General features: G+C 32.2%; 6 protein-coding genes across 6 annotated transcripts; 2 read left to right on the plus strand and 4 right to left on the minus strand.

The window, feature by feature from the left end:
* Window positions 1-345: 345 nt before the first annotated feature.
* On the plus strand, window positions 346-4,108 carry LOC107932231 (vacuolar protein sorting-associated protein 2 homolog 1). The gene is made up of 5 exons (XM_016864192.2): window positions 346-602; window positions 2,358-2,488; window positions 3,098-3,202; window positions 3,406-3,666; window positions 3,756-4,108. The coding sequence occupies exons 1-5, from the start codon at window positions 566-568 to the stop codon at window positions 3,891-3,893; spliced, it is 672 nt and encodes a 223-aa protein (XP_016719681.1). The 5' UTR covers window positions 346-565; the 3' UTR covers window positions 3,894-4,108.
* Window positions 4,109-4,433: 325 nt separating this feature from the next.
* LOC107932232 (RING-H2 finger protein ATL52) lies at window positions 4,434-5,275 on the minus strand. The gene has a single exon (XM_016864193.2). The coding sequence runs from the start codon at window positions 5,273-5,275 to the stop codon at window positions 4,733-4,735; it is 543 nt and encodes a 180-aa protein (XP_016719682.1). The 3' UTR covers window positions 4,434-4,732.
* Window positions 5,276-8,908: 3,633 nt separating this feature from the next.
* On the minus strand, window positions 8,909-10,988 carry LOC107932211 (uncharacterized). The gene has a single exon (XM_016864172.2). It carries the CDS (start codon window positions 10,962-10,964, stop codon window positions 9,804-9,806), a length of 1,161 nt encoding a protein of 386 aa, XP_016719661.1. The 5' UTR covers window positions 10,965-10,988; the 3' UTR covers window positions 8,909-9,803.
* Window positions 8,932-9,421, plus strand: LOC107932230 (uncharacterized). The gene has a single exon (XM_016864190.2). The coding sequence runs from the start codon at window positions 8,932-8,934 to the stop codon at window positions 9,322-9,324; it is 393 nt and encodes a 130-aa protein (XP_016719679.1). The 3' UTR covers window positions 9,325-9,421.
* A 1,815-nt stretch (window positions 10,989-12,803) lies between the features above and the next one.
* LOC107932229 (40S ribosomal protein S3-3) lies at window positions 12,804-15,310 on the minus strand. The gene is made up of 6 exons (XM_016864189.2): window positions 15,150-15,310; window positions 14,919-15,066; window positions 14,652-14,823; window positions 13,490-13,544; window positions 13,263-13,394; window positions 12,804-13,181 (listed from the first exon to the last, which is right to left on the minus strand). Exons 1-6 carry the CDS (start codon window positions 15,183-15,185, stop codon window positions 13,011-13,013), a joined length of 714 nt encoding a protein of 237 aa, XP_016719678.2. The 5' UTR covers window positions 15,186-15,310; the 3' UTR covers window positions 12,804-13,010.
* A 3,857-nt stretch (window positions 15,311-19,167) lies between these two features.
* Window positions 19,168-20,716, minus strand: LOC107932202 (protein ELF4-LIKE 3). Its single transcript, XM_016864153.2, has 2 exons — window positions 20,492-20,716; window positions 19,168-19,842 (listed from the first exon to the last, which is right to left on the minus strand). Exon 2 carries the CDS (start codon window positions 19,781-19,783, stop codon window positions 19,445-19,447), a length of 339 nt encoding a protein of 112 aa, XP_016719642.1. The 5' UTR covers window positions 19,784-19,842; window positions 20,492-20,716; the 3' UTR covers window positions 19,168-19,444.
* Between the last annotated feature and the right edge of the window lie 3,104 nt (window positions 20,717-23,820).

The following is a 23,820-nucleotide window of genomic DNA, read 5'->3' on the forward strand; positions in this document are numbered from 1 at the left end:
GGGCCAACTAGGCTTCAATCTGATAGGCTTCTCCAATATTTCTCTGAATCGGGCCAGCTCTCGTGGGCTAAATGTTCCCCATTTTATCGATAGACCTCCATGGGGCGCATCTTGTGCCATGGTCACAGGCTTTGAACTGCGGCCCGTGACACTATGACATTGAAATAACTTCCAAAAAAAACTCGAACATTATAATAAAATTATATTTTAATATCTAAAAAATTTATAATTTAATTACTTACCTTAAAAAAATTCTAATTTCATCCTTGAGTTGTTGACCACCTAATTCATATAAAGCCACGTTTGAATTTAAATAAAAATTTAATTATTATAAATTCCCATTCCTTAGCCACTATAACGATACCGCGTAAAAGACTAAAAGCAAAAGAAAAAACTAAAATAAAAGTCGGTATTGGCTTCGAAGCAGAGCCATAAAATCACCTGTATTAAGCAATCTCTTCCTTAAATCCAACCATTAAAAACCCTCGTTTCTTAAACATCAGATCGGATCCTTGAAGCCTCCATCGATTCATTTTTGGTACGGTTTTCGTAGTATCGATCAAACATGAGTTTCCTCTTTGGGAAGAGAAAAACTCCCGCAGGTACCTGGTTTTCTTTTTTCGTTTTTTTTTGGGATTAAATTATTAAATTATTTATTAATTTCGAAAAAGGTTTTGCGATTTTGGGTTTGATCGTTTCGTTTTTGGGTTTTTAAATTGATCTCAGAAAAAAAAAAGATTTTAGTAATTGGATGATATACGTGATAAAAAATAGCAGATTGCGTATATTCGTGGAAATCGATTGACCGCTTTTTGTTATAATTCAGAGTTTTGATGTGGAATGGTAAATTGTGTTCATTTCAGGAATGATGTGAATTATGGTTTGGGTGCTATTTGTTTTTTTTATTTGGTTTAGTTTTGGATTATAAGATCGGTCGTTTGCATGATTGCTCGTTCATATTTGTTTCGTATTTCGATAGGGTTTTACAAATTATTGAATTTTATGAATGATGCTAGCTGAAAAGAATAGGTGGGTCATGCGTTTTTTTGGTGTATTACAAATTATTGAATGGTTAAATGATTGTTTGTTTTGTATTAGTTTCGAATTTTCATTCATGTCTATGATTTTCGGTTCGGTTGTTGCGGTTTGGATTTTGTGAATTGATCCCAGATAAGGATTTTAGTAATTGGATAATATACGTGATCAAAATAGCAGGCGGAATTTATTTGTGGAAATCAATTGATTGCTTTTTGTTGTAATTCATAAATTTGATGTGGAATGCTAAAATTTGTGTTTGTTCGTTTGTTCTTATCTGTTTCGATTTTCAATAGGGTTTACAATTTATTGAATTTTATGAAATATGCAAGCTGAAAGAATAGGTGGGTCATGCATTTTATGGTGTATTGCAAATTATTGAATGGTTGTTTGTTTCATATTAGTTTCGGATTTTCATTAATGTCGAAAAAAGGGTCTATGATTTTCGCTTTGGTAGTTGCGGTTTGGATTTTGTGGAGTTATCCCAGATAAGGATTTTAGTAATTGGATAATATACCTGATCAAAATAGCAGGTGGAGTTTATATGTGGGAATCAATTGATTGCTTTTTGCTGTAATTCAGAATTTTGATGTGGAATGACAAAGTTTGTGTTTGTTTTAGAAATGTTTCTGAATTATGGTAATAAATGCATTTTTTTTGTTGGGGGAGGGTTGCTATTTGTTTTTATTTGGTTTAGTTTTAGATTATAAGATCGATTGTTTGCATGGTTGTTTGTTCATATTTGTTTCAGATTTTGATAGGGTTTTATGAATTCTTGAATTTTGTGAAAGATGCAAGCTGAAAAAATGGGCGGGTCATGCATTTTTATGGTGTATTGCAAATTATTGAATGGTTAAATGGTTGTTTGTTCATATTAGTTTCAAATTATTGAAGCGATCCCAGATAAGGATCTTAGTAATTGGATGATATTAATGATTAAAGTAGCAGTTGAGTGTATTTTTCTGGCGATGATTTGTGGAAATTGACTTTTTTTATTATTATTATAATTCAGAATTTTGATACGGAATGATTTGTGTGGTTGTTTGTTCATATTTGTTTCAAATTTCAATAGGCTTTTACAAATTATTGAATGGGAAATGTTTGAATCCATGTTGTTTTTTCATGAAAGATGCAAACGAAAAGAATCGGTAAGTCACGCATTTTATGGTGTGGGTTAAATGGTGTTGATGGTTCCTGTTGTTTCCGGGTTTTGGAGGTAGTTAGGCTGTGAATTTGGATGGTGTATATAAAATGATGTCATTGATTTCGTATTGAGAGTTTGTGTAATATCTGAAAATATTGATGTTTTTTTTTGGTTTCAGAGCTTCTGCGGGAGAATAAGAGGATGCTGGACAAATCTATTAGAGAGATAGAGAGGGAGAGGCAAGGTCTTCAGAACCAAGAGAAGAAACTGATTGCAGAGATAAAGAAAACTGCAAAGCAAGGGCAGATGGTAAATTATTTTTTTCCTACATCAATATTTTTCCTTTTTTTCATTTTTGCTGACTTTTTTATGATGCATGTCTTATTATATTCGTCTTAGAAGTAGCATGTATTGGAGTCAAGTGCTTATCTGCTCGACAAATTTCTTTTAAGGCAATCATGGGAAAAGAAATTTCTGCTTTTTGGCATATGCGAGCTTGCTTTTTCATTGATTTTGTGTAAATCTGATGTATTTCTGCACTAGATGACTGTCTTATGTATTACGGCATGTTTTATCAGATCATTTTACAATTTGTATGAAAAGTTGATGTCCCATGTTCTTCTTCCCGATCTGTAAACAAAATGCATCGAGTATATGTGTCAAGAGTTTGCATTCTTTGATTTTTTTTTTCACTTTGGCTGCTTGATTGTGTGTATGTCTATTTTGTTTTACATTAGTGGGTTGATGTGGTCATTTATTTTCTCATTCGGCTTCAAGATTGTACTGTCCTCTCTCGTATTCGGGAGCTAGGTTTACTTTTAGAACCTATTATACATGATCTTTGCAAAACATGAATCAGCTTTACGCCTATGTAGCCTACAACCTCAAAATGTTCTGATTGATGGAAACTTTTTTCAGGGAGCTGTAAAGGTGATGGCGAAAGACCTTATCCGAACTCGACATCAAATTGAAAAGTTCTATAAGCTGAAATCACAGCTCCAAGGCGTATCTCTTCGAATTCAAGTATGTTTTTTTATCTATACATTTATCTCTGTGTCAATTACTTGAAGTGTTAATTGTTCACATTAAAAATTATGGTCTCTTGTTGTGCGTGGTAAGTAGATGAAAGTTGGTAAGTACAACTCTTGAGAGGGCAATTATAGAAAATTTTGAAATATGTTCTGCTCAACCCTTACAGCTCGACTAATTTTCTATACAACTTCCAGACATTGAAATCAACACAAGCAATGGGAGAAGCAATGAAAGGCGTGACAAAGGCAATGGGCCGGATGAACAGGCAGATGAACTTGCCGTCGTTGCAGAAAATTATGCAAGAATTCGAGATGCAGAACGAGAAGATGGAGATGGTTAGTGAGGTAATGGGTGACGCTATTGATGATGCTCTGGAAGGTGATGAAGAAGAGGAAGAAACAGAAGAACTTGTGAGCCAAGTTCTCGATGAAATCGGAATCGATATCAATCAAGAGGTGCTATTTTCACCATTTCTTGTACATAACATTAATAGCTCGCATTTCTTGCCCTAATACTAACTCTGCTTATTCGATCTAACTCGCAGCTTGTCAATGCACCATCAGCTGCTGTTTCTGCACCAGCTGCAAAGGGTAAGGTTGCACAGGCAGAAGCAACCGGGAATGACGACGGTGGGATAGATAGTGACTTACAAGCAAGGCTAGACAATTTGAGAAGGATGTAGTAAGTATGCTTAATTACTCTTGTATACAATATAAAAGTTCCCTCCGTTGTGGAAGGCGAAAATACATTTGGATTGTAACATTTGGGAAAACTTGTGCCAGAGTTTATCGAGTGTCAGGGTATGGAAATACACAGTAACTATAATAAATTTACTTCTTTTGTAAATTTCTACATGCTTTGGTGGTAAATAGGTTATGAATTCATTCTATTTGGACACATACCATTGCCTCATTTCTGTTTGATACCTTGCTGCATATATCGTCGAGTTTATGTGTTTGTGTTTGGAACATCATCGATGAATCTGTTTTGCTGGATTCTTGTGTTTGTCAGCTTGTCTTGTACTATTTACCTCGTTTTGGTTCGGTTTTTGACTTAAACTGCACTCCGAGCTTTGCTCATGCCTAACATGCATTGCAGTGTAGTCACATTATAGCACCCACCATAGCAGGCGCAAAACCGGAGATAGCTGGTTTGGTGGTGGTTACTCAGACTCTTTATTTTTCTTGGAATACTTTATATTTCACACTTGGATATCGGGATATGAGCGTCAAGGATCTTCACATATGTGAAAAAAAAAAAAGAAAAAAAATAACTATATAGATCACACTCACATCTGAACCCGAGTAAGGTATATGCTAAATAACAAAATACCCTGGCCCCATTTGAACGCTCAAAAATGAGCTGCACTGTATCCACATGGGCAGCTGGCTTTGTCAATTTTTAGTCATTTGTTAACATGGTCACGCTTCTCGTATGAGGCCCACCACATATATATTTTTTCAGACTCTCCCTACCTTACCTCTAATCAATCAACAACGTGACCCCTCCCCCCAAAAATCATCAAACTAAATCTGGGACGCCTAGAATATCTTCTCTGGGATTCTGCGGTGGAGCTTCCTCTGTTTGTCTCCGACGAATCAGAGAAGGCTCGGGATCCACTAAGGTACGGCATAGTGGACAATCGAAATGAGAATAGAGCCACATATCTATACAAGGAGCATGGAAAGAATGCTTGCACCTTGGAAGTTGCCTCACTTCATCTCCATCTTCGAAAACCGATAAACAAACTGCGCATTCATGTTCTCCGGCTTCTTCAGACCCCGTGTCGATGCTTCCCTTCTTGTACTTGAAGCTCGACGACAATATGATCCTACTCTGGCTCTCGTAACTCCGCCCAGCAGCCATTTCGGCAAGTCGGGTTTGTCTTTGCCTAGAATAATCAGGGCGCTGTGTACACCACCGGATGACGATAAGGTTGTATACAGCCAATACAACGGCAGCTGTTCCGACTACAACGAGACCATAGTAAAGCATAGGCAAATTAGACCTTGAAGAAAGGGGAAGAGAAGAAGAAGAAGGGCCTTCAGTGTTTAAGTCTCCCATGTTGAAAAAAGGGGTTTTACAGATGAGTAAGGATTTTTACACAAGCAATGAAGTTTATAAGAGAGAAAGAGAGAAGCGCAAATGGGCAAATTGTGTATAATACAAACGAAATATAATTGGTAGTTAATCTAAAAGCCGTGGTTGTTATGTAGTGGTGAAGAAAAAAATGTATTTGTATTAAATCTTCATTGGCCAAAAAAGAATGAAGACAAAACAAACGTACAATCATTAGACAGTGAATTAAAAGAATTAGCTGTGAAAATGTTTGGATTTTGTTGATAAGAAATTTCTCCTATTTTCTTCCTCTCTTCCTTTATATATGTATATATGTACGTACTTGCCTTAATGTCAACTTGGGTCGGGCAGGATTTAGGCCAGTAGTTGAGCCGTGAAATTGAGAGAGCCTGCAAAAAGGAAAGATAGATGAGCTGTGTGGGCGTCGGAGATAGCACTCCAATACTAAAGCTAGTGCTTTTGTTCAGAGAGAATGAATAAAGGTAGGATATGACGAAATGTTGGATGCGTCTAAAAAGTATCCTTAAAAGCATTTTACCTCTCACGTGATAATTCTTTTAGGCGATAATCCTTTTAGCCTTGAAGTTTAATGTGCTTCGAGATTGGTTTACCCTCCTATTTCGTTCATTTTCTCCTTCTGTTTTATTCTGGTCGTGTCAAGCTTTGTCTAGGCTCGGTCTTTTGTGGCGTCATTGCCCTTTTGTTCCCTTATTTAAATTTTAAACAGGTCACTTTTATCCTCTCGCTATTAATCCAAATTAGAACTTAATTTTTTCAATAAATAATTAAATTTATCTAATCCGAATATAAAATGACTTGAACTTGAAGTAATTTGAACCCAAAATCACTTGAACCTTAAATGACAATAACAAATAACTTGAAATGATTCAATCCGACCAAAAAATTTCAAATCAAATTACAGAATGAAAATTTTAGAATCCAAATTTATTTGATCCAAAATCTAAATATACTACTAATCCTTGAACTTCAATTTTGTATTTCTTTAAATATTATTTTTTGTTGTCTTCCTTCTCTTTGGTAATATAACATAAATATGTTTACAAGTAAATATTTAATAATAAAAAAGAGGTTCCGTTCAAAAAATATAATAAAGAAAAAGGATGGGCCAACAAGCCCAATTATAGCCCAAGATCCAAATAAAACATAAAATGGGCCATCACTCAAGTTAATAAGCCTAAAATTAAAATTGGAAGACATAATAATAAAAATAAGCCTATTATAGAAAATTTAAAATTAAATCTAGAATGCATAAAAAAGCCCTATCGTAAAAAAATGGGCTTAACCAGCCCATAATGCTTATTATATGGCAAAATCGATAAATCAAATCTAACTTTTTTCGATTCTATTCCATCAATTTTCTAATGTTGCTTGAACCAGATCAGATAGATTAAATTAGGAATAGGTTGGATACAAGTTTGATTAAAGGGCTAGATCGGTTAACTCACGAACTAATATGAATCATTTAATATTTATTAATTAAATATATGGTTATTTCTAGAGGTGTTCATGGGAGGGGTCCATACAAGGTGTCAAGATCAATTTTTCAAGTTTGGGACTAATCCTACCCGAAAAATGGACTTACTTTTTGTCAAAGTCTGGTCCAATTTAAGAAAAGTAAACTCGGGCTCGACTCGACTCAACTCGCGCATGTTAGATTTTTTATATTAGTTTTTTTGTTTTAAAATGATTTTTAAAAAAATATATATAAAACACTAAATGCACTAGAAATGTTTAAATAAAAGTTTTCAAACACATTAAAAATGTGTTAAAAAGTAATTATATTTAAAAAAACATTATCATAAATATAGTAAATGTTTTATTGTGAATCAAATGTTAGAGTTTTCATGTGGATCAAGTGGAAGAATAGACTTTTAACTAATGTGGAGCGTACAACGAGGCATATGTCGAATGAAAGCCAATGCTCGAGCTGTGGCAATGTCTATGAATCGGAGATCCATGCCGTTTGTGATTGCTTTTTTCTTAAGTTTGTTTGGCGATCAGTTGTGCCAACTCATGCATGGGTAATTTTTTTTGCTATGCCTATGAATGATTGGATGTTATGGAATTTAGAGAATGTTGGGGATTGTGGTAGTCGAGTTGTTGATTGGTGTAGCTTTTTTCCTATAATATGTTGATTGTTATGGAAGAACCAGAATACGTTTGTGTTTTCAAATTGCCATAGTAGCTCTCAGGAAATAATTGATAAGGGCATTAGTTGGGCAAGAAATTATGCAAGGATATCTTATCCTGTGTTTCAATATAGTCCTATGGTTACTGTTGTACATTGGCCAGAGCCGTTTAAAGGTTGGATTAAACTTAACACAGATGGGGCAATTTGGCCAAATGGATCTTATGTCAGGATTGGGGGAGTGTTTAGAGATGCTGATGCTAATTGGCTCTAAGTATTCTCAAGGTTGTTAGGTAAGGAAGTAATTTTTAAGATTGAAGCGAGAGCTATTTTGGAGGGGCTTCGTCAGTTAGAAGTTGAAAGTGATAATGATCTTTTGATAGAGACGATTGCAAAGGGAGGTGCAACTAATAGTCAGATAATGAAACTACGCGAGATTCATCAAATGGTGTGTCGAGGGTGGAAGGTTTGCTTTCGCCATGTTCCAAAAACTCACAATATTGTCCCTGATCATATGGCAAAAGTTCTGGCAACAAGATTCACTGAGATCCAAGTTTTTGAGGTCCCACCCATTTCCGAGCGGGACTTAGTTCAAGCAGATTATTTTACATTTACAAGGGCAAATGAGCCCATCCATTAGTTTCGGTTAATGTTGTTTTATTTTACCAAAAAAATAAATTTATATTTTGGGTTGGGTTATTTAGTTGGATATGTTTTTTTTTTAAGATTTAGATAATGGGTTTAATTGTTATTGGGTTATTAATTTAATATAAATATATATACTTATTATTTAATATATATACTTAATATAATTAATTTTTATAACATAATATATTTGGGTCAAGCCTAATAAAAATAATCTTGCCCAAAGCCAACCAATATAGAAAATAAACCCTAAATTTTACTCAAGCCTATTTTTTGAATCCCTTTCTTTTGTCCAAACCCTCCGATGAAATTTGTGCTATCACACTTCCTTATGCATGGTGGCTATCTGCTGAGTTTCTGATGTTGTTTCAGCTTTGGCTCCTCCTCTGTTGGATTCCGAGATAGTGACAGTGGTACCTCAGCGGGCTTCACGATGGCATGGCGCATGCATACCCAGGTGCAATGCTCTCGCAGGGTCCAAGTGTTATCCCTCCTTGCTTGGAGGTGACAAAAGAACAGCATTAAGGTTTCTTTTTGGGCGGGGGGGGTTGGGTTTTGGACTCATTCTTGGGCTTTCTTGTTCGGCCCATTTAACAGTATCTAACTTTATTATTATTAATGAATTTTTATTTATTGGGAAAAATTATATTTTCTATCTAAAATTCCCAACCAAATTTCAAACTTTGATGTAGGATTGGACCAATAAGATAGCCTTATCCTCCAAATCCCAACTTCAAAATCCACCACGTAACCCAAATTCCCACCTCTCAAATATTCCTCACCAATCTCTCAAAACCCCCAACATCTGCAACAAATCCCCCTCATCTTTGTTCCACAAACAGCACCAATGGCTTCCACTTCAGCTGTTTCAATGGCACTGCCACTATCACCCACCACCCAGACCAAAGTCTCCATCCCCAACCCTTTCCTCAACCCACTTCCACTCAAGCATTCATCAATGGCTGCCACCCCAACTACAAGACCCAATGCAACAAAACTTGAAGTCAAGGCTTCTTCTTCTTCTTCTTCTTCTTCAAACAAGGAGAAGGCAGTGACTATGTTGACAGCAGCTGCAATGACAACATCAATGATGGTCCCTGAAATAGCTCAAGCAGCTGATGGGGTTACCCCTTCTCTCAAGAACTTCTTGCTTAGCATTGCTGCTGGCGGTGTTGTGCTTGTCGCCATTATTGGAGCTGTCATTGGTGTCTCTAACTTTGACCCTGTTAAGCGAAGCTGAGGCCATTTAAATTGTTTACATGCTGTGATATTTACTTACCTCCTTAGCTTATTCATCTATTTTTTTATGTTTCCAGTTATAAATTTGGCTTTTTTAAGTCCCTGCAATTTCTCAAATTTTCTTGTTTTCTTCACATAATTATTCAACATATACACTAAAAAGTTATGTATCGTTAACATTTTTTATTTGATAACTGCATTGAATTCGATTTTTCAGATGCTGCGTACAGAAAAATGAACATAATCTTAACTTTGATACATATGAATCACAGATACATACAATACAGACACGAACAGAGAGACGTAATATAAATTTGACACAACACCACAGTAAATTTCCAAGTCTAGGCTTGTTTTTGAGACAGCTTCACTCATAGACTCGTTTAACTATTTAGAAATTAATAAAATATAAAACATATTTTTATATCTAAATTAAACTTTTAGAACTAAAACATTTATAAATCAATATATATTTATATGTTACTCGGGCTTCAGCTGAACGGACTCAAAATCCGTTTGAATAAAATATGCGGCATCTATATCTTGATTATCAGCTGTAACCCGATCGAATTTTTGAGTCTTGGAATTATAAAAATACACACTCCACATATCCTTCATAACCAGAGTGTCAGCACCGTAAAACGAATGAAAACGAGTAAGATAACGCTCTTTGATCAAATTCATGGTGTGTTTTCTAATCCATATGTGTTCGTAGTTTAAAACCCAAACATCCACCATCTTAGTTTTAAAATCAATGTTGACCAACCCGAGGTTCCCTTCGCACGACACAAGTGCTATCTGATCCCAATATTCTTTTCGACGAAGTGAGTTCGGCAACGAAGCCATTGTCCATTCCTCTTTGTTACCGTCGAAAGATAATACAATGTCCTTGTCTTGTTCTCTGTTGAAAATAAGCCAATGGAGGCCGCCGCACGCAGAAACGCCTTGCCTTTTCCGGAAAAAGTCGCGGTATGTCAACTTTAAATCCTCTGATTGTTTCCATTCCCAACTCTTGGAATCGAATATCTCGCAGTGCCATAAGTTTTCATCGGAAACTACACGGTGATTAACTTCTTTGTCGGAATACTCCGAATCGAGGTCCGATTCGGAGTCTGATTCAGAGTGTTTATCATCTATGCTGTCGGAGAGTCCGACGATTTTGAACCGTAAAGGGTTCGATCCGAGCACCAACATGCTTATCTTTGACCTATAAAATCGAGGATTTGGAGCCGGAATGAATTCCCACTGTTGAGTACTTGGTTTACAAATATAAAACCGGTTTTCTCCATGTAGTCTCGTGCTACATAAAACCAAACCTTCATTGACCGTCGCTACAATCTGAACAGGTTCGGGTAAAAAACTAAGAAATTTCGGAGTTAGTTTTGGCTCGAGCCCTGAATTGGCTATTGACACAAAGTTGGAACTCAATCGATGTCTCCAACTGTATCCAAAGTTTTTCGAACATTGAAGTAAATATCCCACCATTGTTGATATCCTTTGAGAATGTAGCCGCATAAAGGTAGATTCGTAAGTGAGATCCTTGCATTCTTTCGAAAGAACCCTACACTTTTTCATTGTTTTCAAATCAGCCCTTGAGAAAATTTCAAATAAAACATCGTTGCTAAAATCATAAGACGCCATCAATCTATTGGGAAAAAGAAAGAAGGAAACAAAGAAATATGCAGTTAATCACAGTGAAGATTATCAATTAGGGTGTTTATATATATAGTAATTGGAAGATTTTGTTTCTTGCAGGGACAGTAGCTTCTAGTTCGAATAATAGTAGAATTAGGGTTTTCGTTATTCAACTCAAACTAGGATTTTAAATAAAAATAAGTACTTGTTTTTTAGGGTAAAATAATTAGTATATTAACTACATTATCTTTATAAACTAATTATATAGCCATTTTATTATTTCATTAATTTATATAAACTATACAACTATATATATAAAAGGAATGTCACAGATATATCTAAATTGGCAACGGATTCGTTGACTTCTGGTGACACCAATGGGTGTCAGAATGTGGGCCGTTGGTAAGCCACTGTACCTTTAGAGAACATGCATGGAAAGCTACGTTGCATGGTTACAAGCAATGGAGATTGGTAAATTTCAGCATTTAGTCCCTGAGGAATTAGTTTCAAGGATTGCGGCAGTTAAAAAACTAAACCCCAATGGAGCATGGAACATCATGACCTTCCAGGTTGGGCATTAACACATAATAGGAGAATAATAGTAGATTTTTTTTAATTTTAAAATACAGGAGAATTTTGACGGTATTAATAACTAAATCTGAAATTTTTTAATATAAAAAATAAGACTAAATTTCAAACTTACAAAAAAAAATACAATTATAGCATATTTAAATTAAAATTGAATAGTAGAATTTCATAAAAAAAATCAAATTTAGTTTAAAAATTCAATTAAATAAAAGTGAAGTGACAAAATTCATTATAGGTTAAAGTAGAGTGGTAAATTTAAAAAAAAAAACAGTACAATGATAATTATCAACAGGCTTTTCCAACTTTTTTTCCCAAAGCTTTCTCTTTCATTTGAGGAGCCTTTGTTCATTGGTTTCAGTCGCCAGTGGTGGCCTTTGGGCCGGCCATTCCTTCGACCTTTCTCCCTGATCCTCTGTTCATCTCCCTTCTCTTTTGAAGACCTTTCATTTCCCATTGCCTTTTCTTTTGGCTAAATAACTCAAGTCGCCCCTCCGTCCAGTGCGAGGCGGTGTCGCGTTTTCCCAAGGGGTATTCTCCCTTCTTTTCTCGATCGGGCCGACTTTGTTCTACCATTTGGTTATGGTTTTTTTTGCCTCTTCTTTGTTCGTCCCCCTCGTTATCGAAGCTCTTGCTCATTGTGTTGGAACCTCGACGTTAGTGTCGGAGATTCGTCGGTGGTGATGTTTGATGGTGATTGGTGTAATCGCATCAGGCCTTGCCTGGTGGCCATTATGGTTGGTCCATTGAGGGTATGACTCAGCCTTTGCTCCTCCGCCGTTTGATGATTTCCCTAGTGCCGCAACAACTCCGGCGAGTATTTGTGGGCTTTCAATTGCTGGCCTCTTCTAGAGATGTTGTTTCTCTGGCTGACTGCACTGTCCATTTCACCCAACCTTGGTCCTCCCACCCATTCCAAGTGCGCTAACGCCACCCATGGTTGTTTAGGTCCCTAAGGTTTCTGGGTGACTTTTGAGGGCTAAACCTTAAATTTTGTTATGTTCTTGTTTGGACTTCGGCCCACCTCCTTTGTACCGGCTTTTATGTTGAATGACGTTTCAGTTGATAAAAAAATAAAAACATCAACAAAACTAAAACATAATGACAAATACTAAATACTTTGACCTAAGAAAAGATTTATAACAACATTTATACTCATATCATCGCAAAAAAAAAACCTTTAATAGCTACTCCATGGTTACACTTACATATACATGTATAATATATGAACACATACGAATAAAAAGGAAGTCAAAAATCTTAAAAAGGAATAAAAAATCCTTGAATAAAATTATCAAGTAATAAGTTTTAAGTATAACAAAATTTGAGAAACACAAAAGGAAAATTCAGAAAAAAGCATCCAGCATAAGTTCATTTTAGGTGCCAAACTTAAAAACTACAAAATCTAAGACACTTAACATGCTCCAAATATCAAATAGATGACTATCATAACAGTTATCATTGGCTTTAAGCCACTGGCGGAAGTTCAATCTCGGTCGGCACAGGTGCTTCCACCTTGATAACTTCATCCTCCTTGGGAGGGTGGATGGTGACAAGATCCGGGAGTGGAGTTGTTGGGCCTTGCTTACCCTTTGGATCCCAGTCAAGCATGATCTTCACCTTGATGCCCAGTACTCCCTGCGTTAACCCCAATGAATTCAATCAGAAACAGAAATCAAACAGGGCATAGCACTAAGAGTGGATAAATGGATAGCAAACCTGTCTCAGAAGAACATGTCGAACAGCAGAGTCAATGTACTCGTTCACTGGGTGACCAGAAGAAATCATGTATCCGTCTTTGAACTTCATGGATTTGGCACGTTGTGCCCTTAGCTTTCCACTAACAATAACCTGTAGCATAAAGGATGCGGAAATACAAGTTCAAAAATGAATCAAGATAAAGAATCCAGAATCATATGATGAATGAAATCGGTTGGTATACAAACCTCGCAACCCTTGGCTCCGCTCTCCATGACAAATCTAAGCACACCATAGCAGGCCCTGTAAAAACCATTACAACATTTAACTTGAGCATACCAACAAGAATTGACAAACTTGTACAATATATAACATCAACAAGTCAGCAAATTCAAAATCAAATCCGTAATGTACACACACAAATAGATTAAATAGCTGCACCAAAAATGAACAAGGAAAATGAGAACCATATTAATGTATCCTCCTAAATGTTACAGTCTGAAAACGCTTGGATTTCAAACAGGATGATGGTAAAGGAGAATTGGATTGATCTCATCATCTTCCGACACAAAATCGGCACAAGAATAACCTATTTGCTTTATAGATGACAAAATCTAAAGCCAAAAATGTCAAAATAGAACCAAGTAAATCAAAAACACACACGCTGTATCAGTCCATCAAACATCCAAGAACACATCATTTTAGCAAGCAAAAACAAAATCAAATCAATATCACAAAAGGGAGTAAAAAATAAGAAAATTTTCACCATTGTTCCCTCTAATAATATTACTGCATGAAGATGAAATGCATTTCAGCAGGTTAATAAAACAAAGGAAATATAATATCTAATTACTTTTGTCACCTTCCGACACAAAAAATTGGTAGTGAAACACCAACCTGCTTTGTAGATGACGTTAATGAACAAATAAGTTTTGCATAAACAGACATTTTAGTAAAATGAATAACGATATTGAGAACAGTTCAAGTGTAACCTCCAAATGTTACTGTATGAAAACCTTTGGATTTCAAACAGGATGATGTTAACGGAGGATTGGATCGATCTTGTCATCTTCCGACACAAAATCGGTATAAGAATAACCTATTTGCTTTATAGATGACAAAACCTATAGCCAAAACACAAACAAACGCAAACATTTATTTTCAAAACACGCATACATCAGTCCATTTAACATCTCGGAGATCATCACATTCACATACGAAATAAAACACATATCACAATGGAAAATTAAAAATAATAGATTAAACATAAAAAAATAGAATGCATTTGAGCAGGCATTAATTGAACAGAGAAAATATGATCTAATTTCATATATCACACATGAAACAAATAAGATTTGCATAACAGGATTCAAATCTGCAAAAAAAAACAAATCGATTTCGAGTATATACCTACGGACGGCGAGACCTCCGAGGAGCTTATAGCGAAGGGACTCAGCCTGAGCAATGGCACACAGGCCTCTGTTATTGACCTTCTCAGCGTAAAGCTCCACGCTGTTTTCAGGGAACTTGAATCGCTTTTGAACAACAGAGGTCAGTTCCCTAATCCTCCTCCCTTTCTCACCTATAATCCACAATCAATCACAAATTTTAAAAAAGACCTAAAATTTATAAATCAATACCCATCATCAAAAAGCAATTTTTTTTATGAAAAAATACCCAGAACATTTTGGGTACGAGTGGCTCTGATAATGATCTCAGTACGCATGGGAGTAACTCTGACTTCGACACCAGAGTATCCATCTTCGGCCAGTTCCCTAGTCAAGACCTCATTGAGTTCAGCGAAGAAGACTCCGTCAGCGACGAACTGAAATTTAAAAAAAAAAAAAGTAATCAGTTAAAGAAAGATTAAAGAAATGGAAGAAGAAATGGAAGGTGGAAAGGAAATGCCTTTCGCTTTTTGCTGATTTGAGCTGCGGCCGCCATGGTTTTTTCTCTCTAAGGGAGTGAAACTGCAGAGAAGTGAGATGTGTGAAACGGCTGAAGCTCCGCAAACCCTAAAGATGAGAGGATCGAAAGTGACTAAGATGGAGTAAGATATAGTGGGTTGCTGATTAGGGTTTTTATACTAAATGGGCTTTTTTAGGGTTAGGGTTTGATTGTTATGGATTTGTTTTGAGGGTTTAAAATGGTTTGTTCATAAGATCCGACCCAAATTCAGTTTTTAAGGCCCAATTACACTCTTTGGATAAGTAAAGATGAATCCACCACTTTTTATACTAAGTGTGGGCTTAATTAGTAATTAAAATGGCTTAATTAGTTATTAAATTTTAATTTTGTTAACATATTTTTATTTTAATAATTAAATTTAAATAAAAATGTTAACTAATAAATAGTAATTAAGCCGGATACGAATTGGATGGAAATATTTTTATTTTAATAATTAAATTTAAATAAAAGTGTTAACTTAATAAATAGTAATTAAGTCGGATATGAATTGGATGGAAATAGAAGATTGAGTGAGCTACCCAACCTTTGAACAAGTTCGACTGTATTATAAATTCGGCAACAAAATGATTCAATTTCTATTAAAAGGGTAACGTAGTTAGCACCGAATAAATGGTTGAATAGTTAAATTTTTTAATCCCAAATTAATTGCTTTAAGTATCAAACTAAAATAAGAATAATTAAGAAATTGATAATATATATATTTAAAAAATCAAAGGTAAAATGAACGAAAACGTAAAGAAAAAAAATTCAAAATCTATAATCTGTAGTCATGGCTTTTTTTTTATATATATTATTAATCTATGGTTAATTTTTAATTTTAAATTTTTAGATTATATAAAAATTATCAAATTTTAATTTTGGTCCTTATACTATCTTTTTAGATTTTATTGAAAAGCTCAAATTTTAATTTTGGTCCTTATCATGCGCTTAAATTTAACATTTAATCGTTATACTTTACTTTTTTTTTACATAATTTGGTATATCAATGTTTATATTATCATTAATTTAAATATTTAATTTTAATTAAAATGCTGACATGAATTTTAAAAATTATTATTTTCCTTAAAATTCTCTATTAAACTCAAATTCACTACAATGTCCTTTTTTATCATATGGCTATCAAATGAATTTAAAAAAAAAACACTTGACACCAACAATTTTAACAATATTAATAGATACTACTTGTTAAGAGGGGCCGGGTTAGCTCCTTGGAGAAGTATTTGAAGTGTGCACAATAATAATTTTGGAGAAACCACCAACCAAGGCATATGGGCCTTTACCTTGCAACCTCCACTAGGGCTAGTCTTTTATTGTTGAGGGAGATTGACTCCTACAAGAGAAGTCTTCAAAATATCGTCCACCAAGCAACCGACACTAGCCTCAATAATTGAAGATATTATCCTCGTGTCGAGGTTTTGTCCTCATCCTCCGAGAGAGTTGTTGTATACTTCAAGAAAGAGGGGGAAGAAGCATTAGTTTTGTACACAATAATAATCATGGATAATGTGCGCCTAGGATTCAAACCACCAATCAATAAATATGTAACTTTTATGTGCACAACACTAATGCTTCTTCGTTGAACTCTTGCAAAGTTGTATCTTCACCAACTGAAGTATCTCTTCGTAAATTGTATAATGCCCCATTCGATTCTTAGCTTTTAATGTTATTGAGAATACAAAATTATTATTAAAAAAGAAGAAGTGTGAAATTTAAATGTCACAATCACATTCCAAAATCTTAAGCATTAGAAATGTAAGACTATACAAATCAAACTCTTTTATTATTATCAAAAGGGAGTTGACTTTTTTTTTTCAAAGGAACAAGATGACTCTAATCCTATCCTTTTCAAACACACAACAAAAAGGGAAAAAATAAACAAAGCCTTTCTTTAGTGCTAGGCACAGAAAGTGTCACTTATATCCATCTTGTTTAAGATTTTGTCCCATCAAAGTTACTTATTAGCACTAATTACAAAATTATTTAATTATTATTAGATAAATATATTATCTTATTGAATAAACAATTTCCATTTGAAATGTTAAAAAAAGACAACTGCTTTTTCTTCAAGTGACCTAACAAAAGGTTTATTTAGAAAAAAAAATAAAGAATTTTTTTTTAGAGAAAAACGGAAATTAATTACAAATTTATTTCAGTGTCACTACGCACGAGCTAATCATTCATCCGAATTTACTCAACTACTACAGCCGGAATCTCCTGAAAAGCTTTAAGGCCATAAGGGAGAACTCTCATCATCCCCACCAATATATGTGCCGCTACATTGACTTCTTCTTAGGACCAACTTCCTATTCAATTGCCCAATGAACTTATCTAAAATAGGACCAAAACCCATTTCTATGCCTCTTTTGGAAGACTAAATGTGCATGTTACCATAAAATTTAATTAATTAATCAATGTCCATCATTTTCTAATAAAAAGAATATTATAATTGAAATGTAATTAGTACATAAATGTAGTCCCTTTTAAGGAAAATGAGGATTATTTTTGATTGGATGGTCCTTTAATGTGGTCCAACTATCATGTTTGCTAAACTAACCCAATTCATGAATCTACTTGTTTATTTTAAGGATAAGATTTGAAAACTTAGATTTGGCATTTAAAATCACATTCACCTTATTTTTATTTAGGTTAAGGTTTGAGAGACATGACAAGTTTAGAATATACCTTTTAATTTTTTGAATTAAATTAATCTTTACATACATAACTAATTAAATAAACTATTAAATTAACCTTTACATATAAAAAAATATTTTATCATAACGAGTTCGAATCGATATTTTTAAAGAACAAAAATTTCAATATTATTTTTATTATTAGCTGACTATCAAGTGATTTTTTTTAATTTTAAAATGTCACACCAGTGAATTTAATAGATGAATTTTAATAATGACAATAATTGAACCGAAATTTCTAAATAAAAAAATGAGAGCCTAAATGTATTAAAAAAAGTATGATTAGAGTATATTTTAACTTTCGAATTTTTACTCCATAATTTAAACACAAATAGATAATCAATCCAGCACAAAAGCATGAGAATCATACTAAATTAAAAAAAAAATAACTTTGATCTCCCAAAGTTTTTAATTTTATCTTGACCCCATCACATAATTCCCACTTGTAATAATTAAATTTGATGGTAAATATTAATATAATTGTAAAATTTATTAAATTAATTATTCAATTTAATTCTTATGATAATTAATTGTAATGATATTGTTGATTAGAAGAAATAAGTGAAAAAGAACATATATAAACATGGGCTTAAATTATAGATAAGATAATAAGAGACAAAAGACTAATATTAGATAAAAATGATTGATTGAAGAATGGATCTACGTATTGTGTTAAAATGAATAGATATAATCATAAATTATAATGATACGAGGACACATATTACTAATGAAAAAGTTAACGAAATTGCTAACGAAAGGGTTTTATTAAAACAATATAATAATTTAAACACTTAATTTAGAAACTAATTTAAAATTTAATCCATAATTTAACGAATCATTAACATAAAAATAAGGGAAATTTTTTAATTATATAAATAAATACAACAACAACAAAATTCTTATTTTTAAAGAAAAAAATTTATAATAGTCAAAAGCTCATCATCTCTCATTTGAAATTATGTTCATATGGTGATGTGTGATTGGGATCCAAACAGATTATTTAAAGCTACTTTCCCTTATTGCATACATTGTTGTTCCAATTTTGAGTTGGAAAAAGAAAATCAAGAGACGTGAAAACATAGGATCTAATAAAAATAAAAATAAAAATAAAAAGTCGAGTATTTGTTAAATTTAGATTCATAAAATATGATTTTTTGTTACATGACTACCGAGTGAACTTATTTTTTTAAAACATCACACCAATGAATTCAATAGAAGAGTTTAACCAAAACTTCAATGGAGCTAATAATTGAACCGAAATTTTAAAATTCTAAAAAAATAAAGAGACTAAATTTCAAGTATAAAAAATTAAAACGAGTTCAAACATATTTTAACCAATTACATAATCTAACCATTTCTGAGAAACTTTCTTCATTTCTCACCATGCAAAAGAATTACTACTACTAATAACAACAATGATAACAAGGGTGTAGTAGGTGGGAGAAAATATTGTTGCGACAGACAATCACGAACTCGAACTAACCCGAGGAGATTAATAACAACGATAACAACAAAAACCCATCATTTATCCATGATTTTTAAAACTCAAGCAGGCCTATTTCTTTTGTTACCACCTGATTTCATGGCACCATTAGAATCCCCATCAGAGGAAGAAGCATCCATGGATTTGGTGTAAGAAGTTGAAAGATCAGCATATAAATCAACCACCCTCCTTATGTTGTTGTTGAGCTCCCTAATTAGACCAACATTTCTGGTCAAGTTGTCAGGGATCTTGGTCTCATGGTTCTGGTTTATCTCATTGATCAGCAACCTGTTCTGGTCCAATATATTCTGGACCTGCACAAAGTTCTTCTGAAATGTCTGCACCACTTTGGTATCTATTTCACCCCCATTCCCTAGCCCTGAATATGTCTCATCCTCCATTATTATTATTATTATTTTCACTTTTTAGAGTCAGAGTTCTATCAGATCAAAAACCAGACCTGAACCCAAAAAAAAAAAAAAAAGTTAAAATGTAAAAAAGCCACTAGTTTTTGTTTAATAAAGGGTTAATTCCACTTTTAGTCCCTCCACTAAGTAAAAATTGGGATTTAATCCTTCTGTGTTTTTCTATTGTTATAATGTTATTAGTAACTATGAGTACTTAAAAATTATTGTTTATTTTATTATTTTTACTATTATTGTTGTTGTTATTATTAGTATTTATGATGAGATGAGAAAAAAGCAGATCCCATTTCCATAAAAGGTAACCTTCTTTAATGTACTCAGAAAAAAAAACCTAACCTAAAGCACAGTGTTTCAATGAAAAATCCCCAAAAATAAAATCAAAAATTGTCAAATAAAGAGGCAACCATTATTAATCTTTACATAACATAAATAAAAATGTCAATAAAAAAAAACAACAAAAATGTACATAGCTTCTATCAAATTAAATCAAACACAGAAAAAGAAAACAAACTTTCTTGCTTTAAATTCAAAGAAGATGAACTCTTCAGAACTTCCCAGGAAAAAAAAAATTAAAAGCACATTCATTTAAGTACAAAAGAAAAGGAAACAAAGATAGGGAAAGAGATGGTTTCTTAAAGATAGAAATATAAATTATTATTTTATAATTAATTTTTATATAACTACCTTGAAAACCTGGACCATTATATCCTGCGAAGGAGGAGATACTGATTGTGAGGAAGAAGAAGACGAGGGATTCCCGAGGAATAGTGGAAAAATATTGCCGGTTAAAATCTCAGGCACCCACCAAAGAAAAAAGAAATAGCTTTCTGAATTTTGAGAGAGTTTTTAGATAGAGAGAGAGAAAGAGAGAGAGAGACAACATGTAGATTTTGACAGTCACGCTCGAACCCCCCTCTCTTTGTGTGTCTAAATATTTGATTAAATTATTTAATAATGATTTATTTTTTAATATTATTAACCAATATTTTTAGAATTGTATCCGTGATTGAACTGATTAAAAAATTATATAAAATAAAAAAATAAAATGTATTTTTTTCAGATCCAACATTTACATTTTATTCCATTAATTAAATTTAAATATTATAACGTGTTTAATAAATTTTAATTTTTTATTTTATATAAAATTTTCAATGAATAATAAACTCATTATTAAAAATGTTAACAATTTTTAAATATGTATATTTGAAATAAATTATCTCTTTTTCAAGAAAAATGATTATATGTTCAACTTTTATCCAAAACTATTCAAAATAGTACAAAATAAAGATTAAATTTAATTTTCAAAATTAAGATTTATTTTGACCAAACAATAAAATTACATTCAATACTTAATTTTTACTATTTTACCGAATAAATCTTTAATATAAATTCTATAGTTATAAAATTCAATATTAAAATATTAAAATATATTTTTTTAGCACTTGATTTTTCAAATTATTAACAATACATTATTCACTAAATATTTAATTTGAAGTTATTTTTTTAAATAAAAGCTTTAAAAAGTAAAAGTAAAATTTTAAATCCATCATTAGCAAAAATATAAAGTGAATTTAAATATCCAAAATGTATAATTGTTGCGGGTTTAAATTACACGTGAATCATAAATAAAATAATAAATGAATCAAAATAAAATTTTTAGTTGACACTAATCTCGAATTCCATCCTTAAACAAATTTTGTTCTTTATCCTTATATCATATATAATAATAAGTATTATATATAAATTCATATATATCACAAAAATAAATAAATTATTTACAAATTACCTTTCATATCCCTTTATTATAAGAAATGGATCAATTTAGTGTATGTACGTACTATTAGAAATAATCAAATAAGGCCAAATATTAACATTTAATGTTTAAAAATTACATGAAATATATATTTCATTTGAAGAACCATATAAGCTTTAAAAGTATTAACTCTCTTAAACAACAACTAATAACTTGGTTAAAATTTAGCCTTATTTGATTCTTTATAGTAGTGTAAGGATGAATAGACCAATTTGATTCGGTATCTATGAGGCTTAGTGGTAGAGCCAGGGGCAGGTAGGGGCCTGAGCTCCCCTAAAATGGAAATTTTTTTTATTTAGGCCATTTATAGTTTATAAAATTTTAAATTAGTAATAATAAAATTACATTTTGGCCTCACGAAAATAATAAAAAATTGGTTTAATCATGTAAAAATTATAAAGATACAGATTATTAAAATAGTAAAATTATATTTTTACCATCGTAAAAATATGCAATTTAATTCCGCCCCCTAAAATTTTTCTAGCTCCGCCACTGGTGAGGCTTTTAAATATCTCTACTATTATAAAAATCTGAGTTTGAATTGATGTCACGAATTAACGATATACCAACTCAATTATAAAAACATTTAAATATTAATTTTTAGAAAAATAACAAATATTATCATAAGATTTTTTTATATAAAATCAATTTAAAAGCAATTTAAAATTAATCCTTCTATAAAAAAATCTACCCTTTCTATTTGGAAAAATAGCTATCCGGGTCTGATATTGATTATTTCCACGTGGCGTTTAAAAAATGATGGGAAATTTGTCATCTATGATTAAGGGTCCCACCATCTGATTTTCAAGTTTGTGAAGGAACGTTTCATTTTCAACTTTTCTTTTTTTCCTCCTTTAGAAAGATAATTAGCTAAAAGAAAATTAACAAATTAAGCCCTCGACGTCTATAAAATTTTTATTTTAGTTCTAATTCTAAAATATTCAAAAAATATTAAAAAATTTGGATAAAAATATTTAAAAATCTAAAAAGTACAAATAAATTATAAAAAAAAAGAAAAATATATCAAATTATTCGTAAAGAAATGAACATGAAATAGATTTATAGGTATTAGATAAAGGTGAAGTTGTTAGTGTGTGGCATCTCTAGGGGCATGGAATAGATAAAGTTATCTCCCTTGGTTCAGTTCAACTCGTATTTTTAATTTATGGGTTAAGTTTTTTGGGACTTTGTTTGTTTGATAGATGTACTTGGACTACCGGAGTTTGAAAAACATTGATGACATGTCCAAGTTGAAAAAATTGATGTACTTGGACTACCGGAGTTTGAAAAGCATTGATGACATGTCCAAGTTGAAAAAAAAATTAATTGCATTATTTTCACTACGTGAAGATTAGATATTTGTATATTTTTAAAACAAGAAAAAAATTCAAAAAAATGTTTTGTAATAGTTTTAAAATGCATAATGATAAATTTAACCCTCAACGTTTACATTTTCTATCAATTTGACACTTATTCTTTTTTTGAGATAAATTTGACCATTGACCTTTAAAAAAATAGTCAAATATTTTTTAATGAAAATGATGATTAAAACGTTAGTTTTTAGCGTTGTTGGCGTGACAACTCATATAGAAGTCCATGTGCATATTATTCTAATATAACATCATTTGTCTTATGTGTCACGTCAACAAATAATTCAAAAATTATAAAGATAAAAAAAACAAAAATAATCAAATTTTAAATTAAAAAATATAAAAAAGTTCATAAAAATTTAAAAAAAAAAGCATGGAGTACACATGAATTGTTGTGTTTAAAAATTTAACATTTTAATTAGTATTCTCATTAAAAAAATCATTTCGACTATTTTTCAAATGGTTGATAGTCAAATTTGACTCTTTTCAAAAGCTTGAGGGCAAAATTTAGCTTTAAAAAAGGGGCCAATTTTAATTTTAATTTTTTTGAAAAGTTTAGAAGTAGAAATAAATTGACAATTTTTGTAAACGTTGAGGACTAAATTTATTGAATTGTTTTAGAATTGAATTAAAATGACAAATTTTATAAACGTTGAGGGCTAAATTTGTTATTAGGCCAATAAAAATAAGCCTACGCCAGCTTTCCATCACTCATCTAACGGTAATTAATAGGAGAGTGACTAAAATATTTAATTCTGAAAAGTTGAGTGACTAAATTAAAAAAAATAGATAACTAAAATAAAACTAAAAACATAATTGAGTGATTAATT

Source organism: Gossypium hirsutum, chromosome D07, assembly GCF_007990345.1.
Source record: "Gossypium hirsutum isolate 1008001.06 chromosome D07, Gossypium_hirsutum_v2.1, whole genome shotgun sequence".
NCBI classification, from domain to species: Eukaryota; Viridiplantae; Streptophyta; class Magnoliopsida; order Malvales; family Malvaceae; genus Gossypium; species Gossypium hirsutum.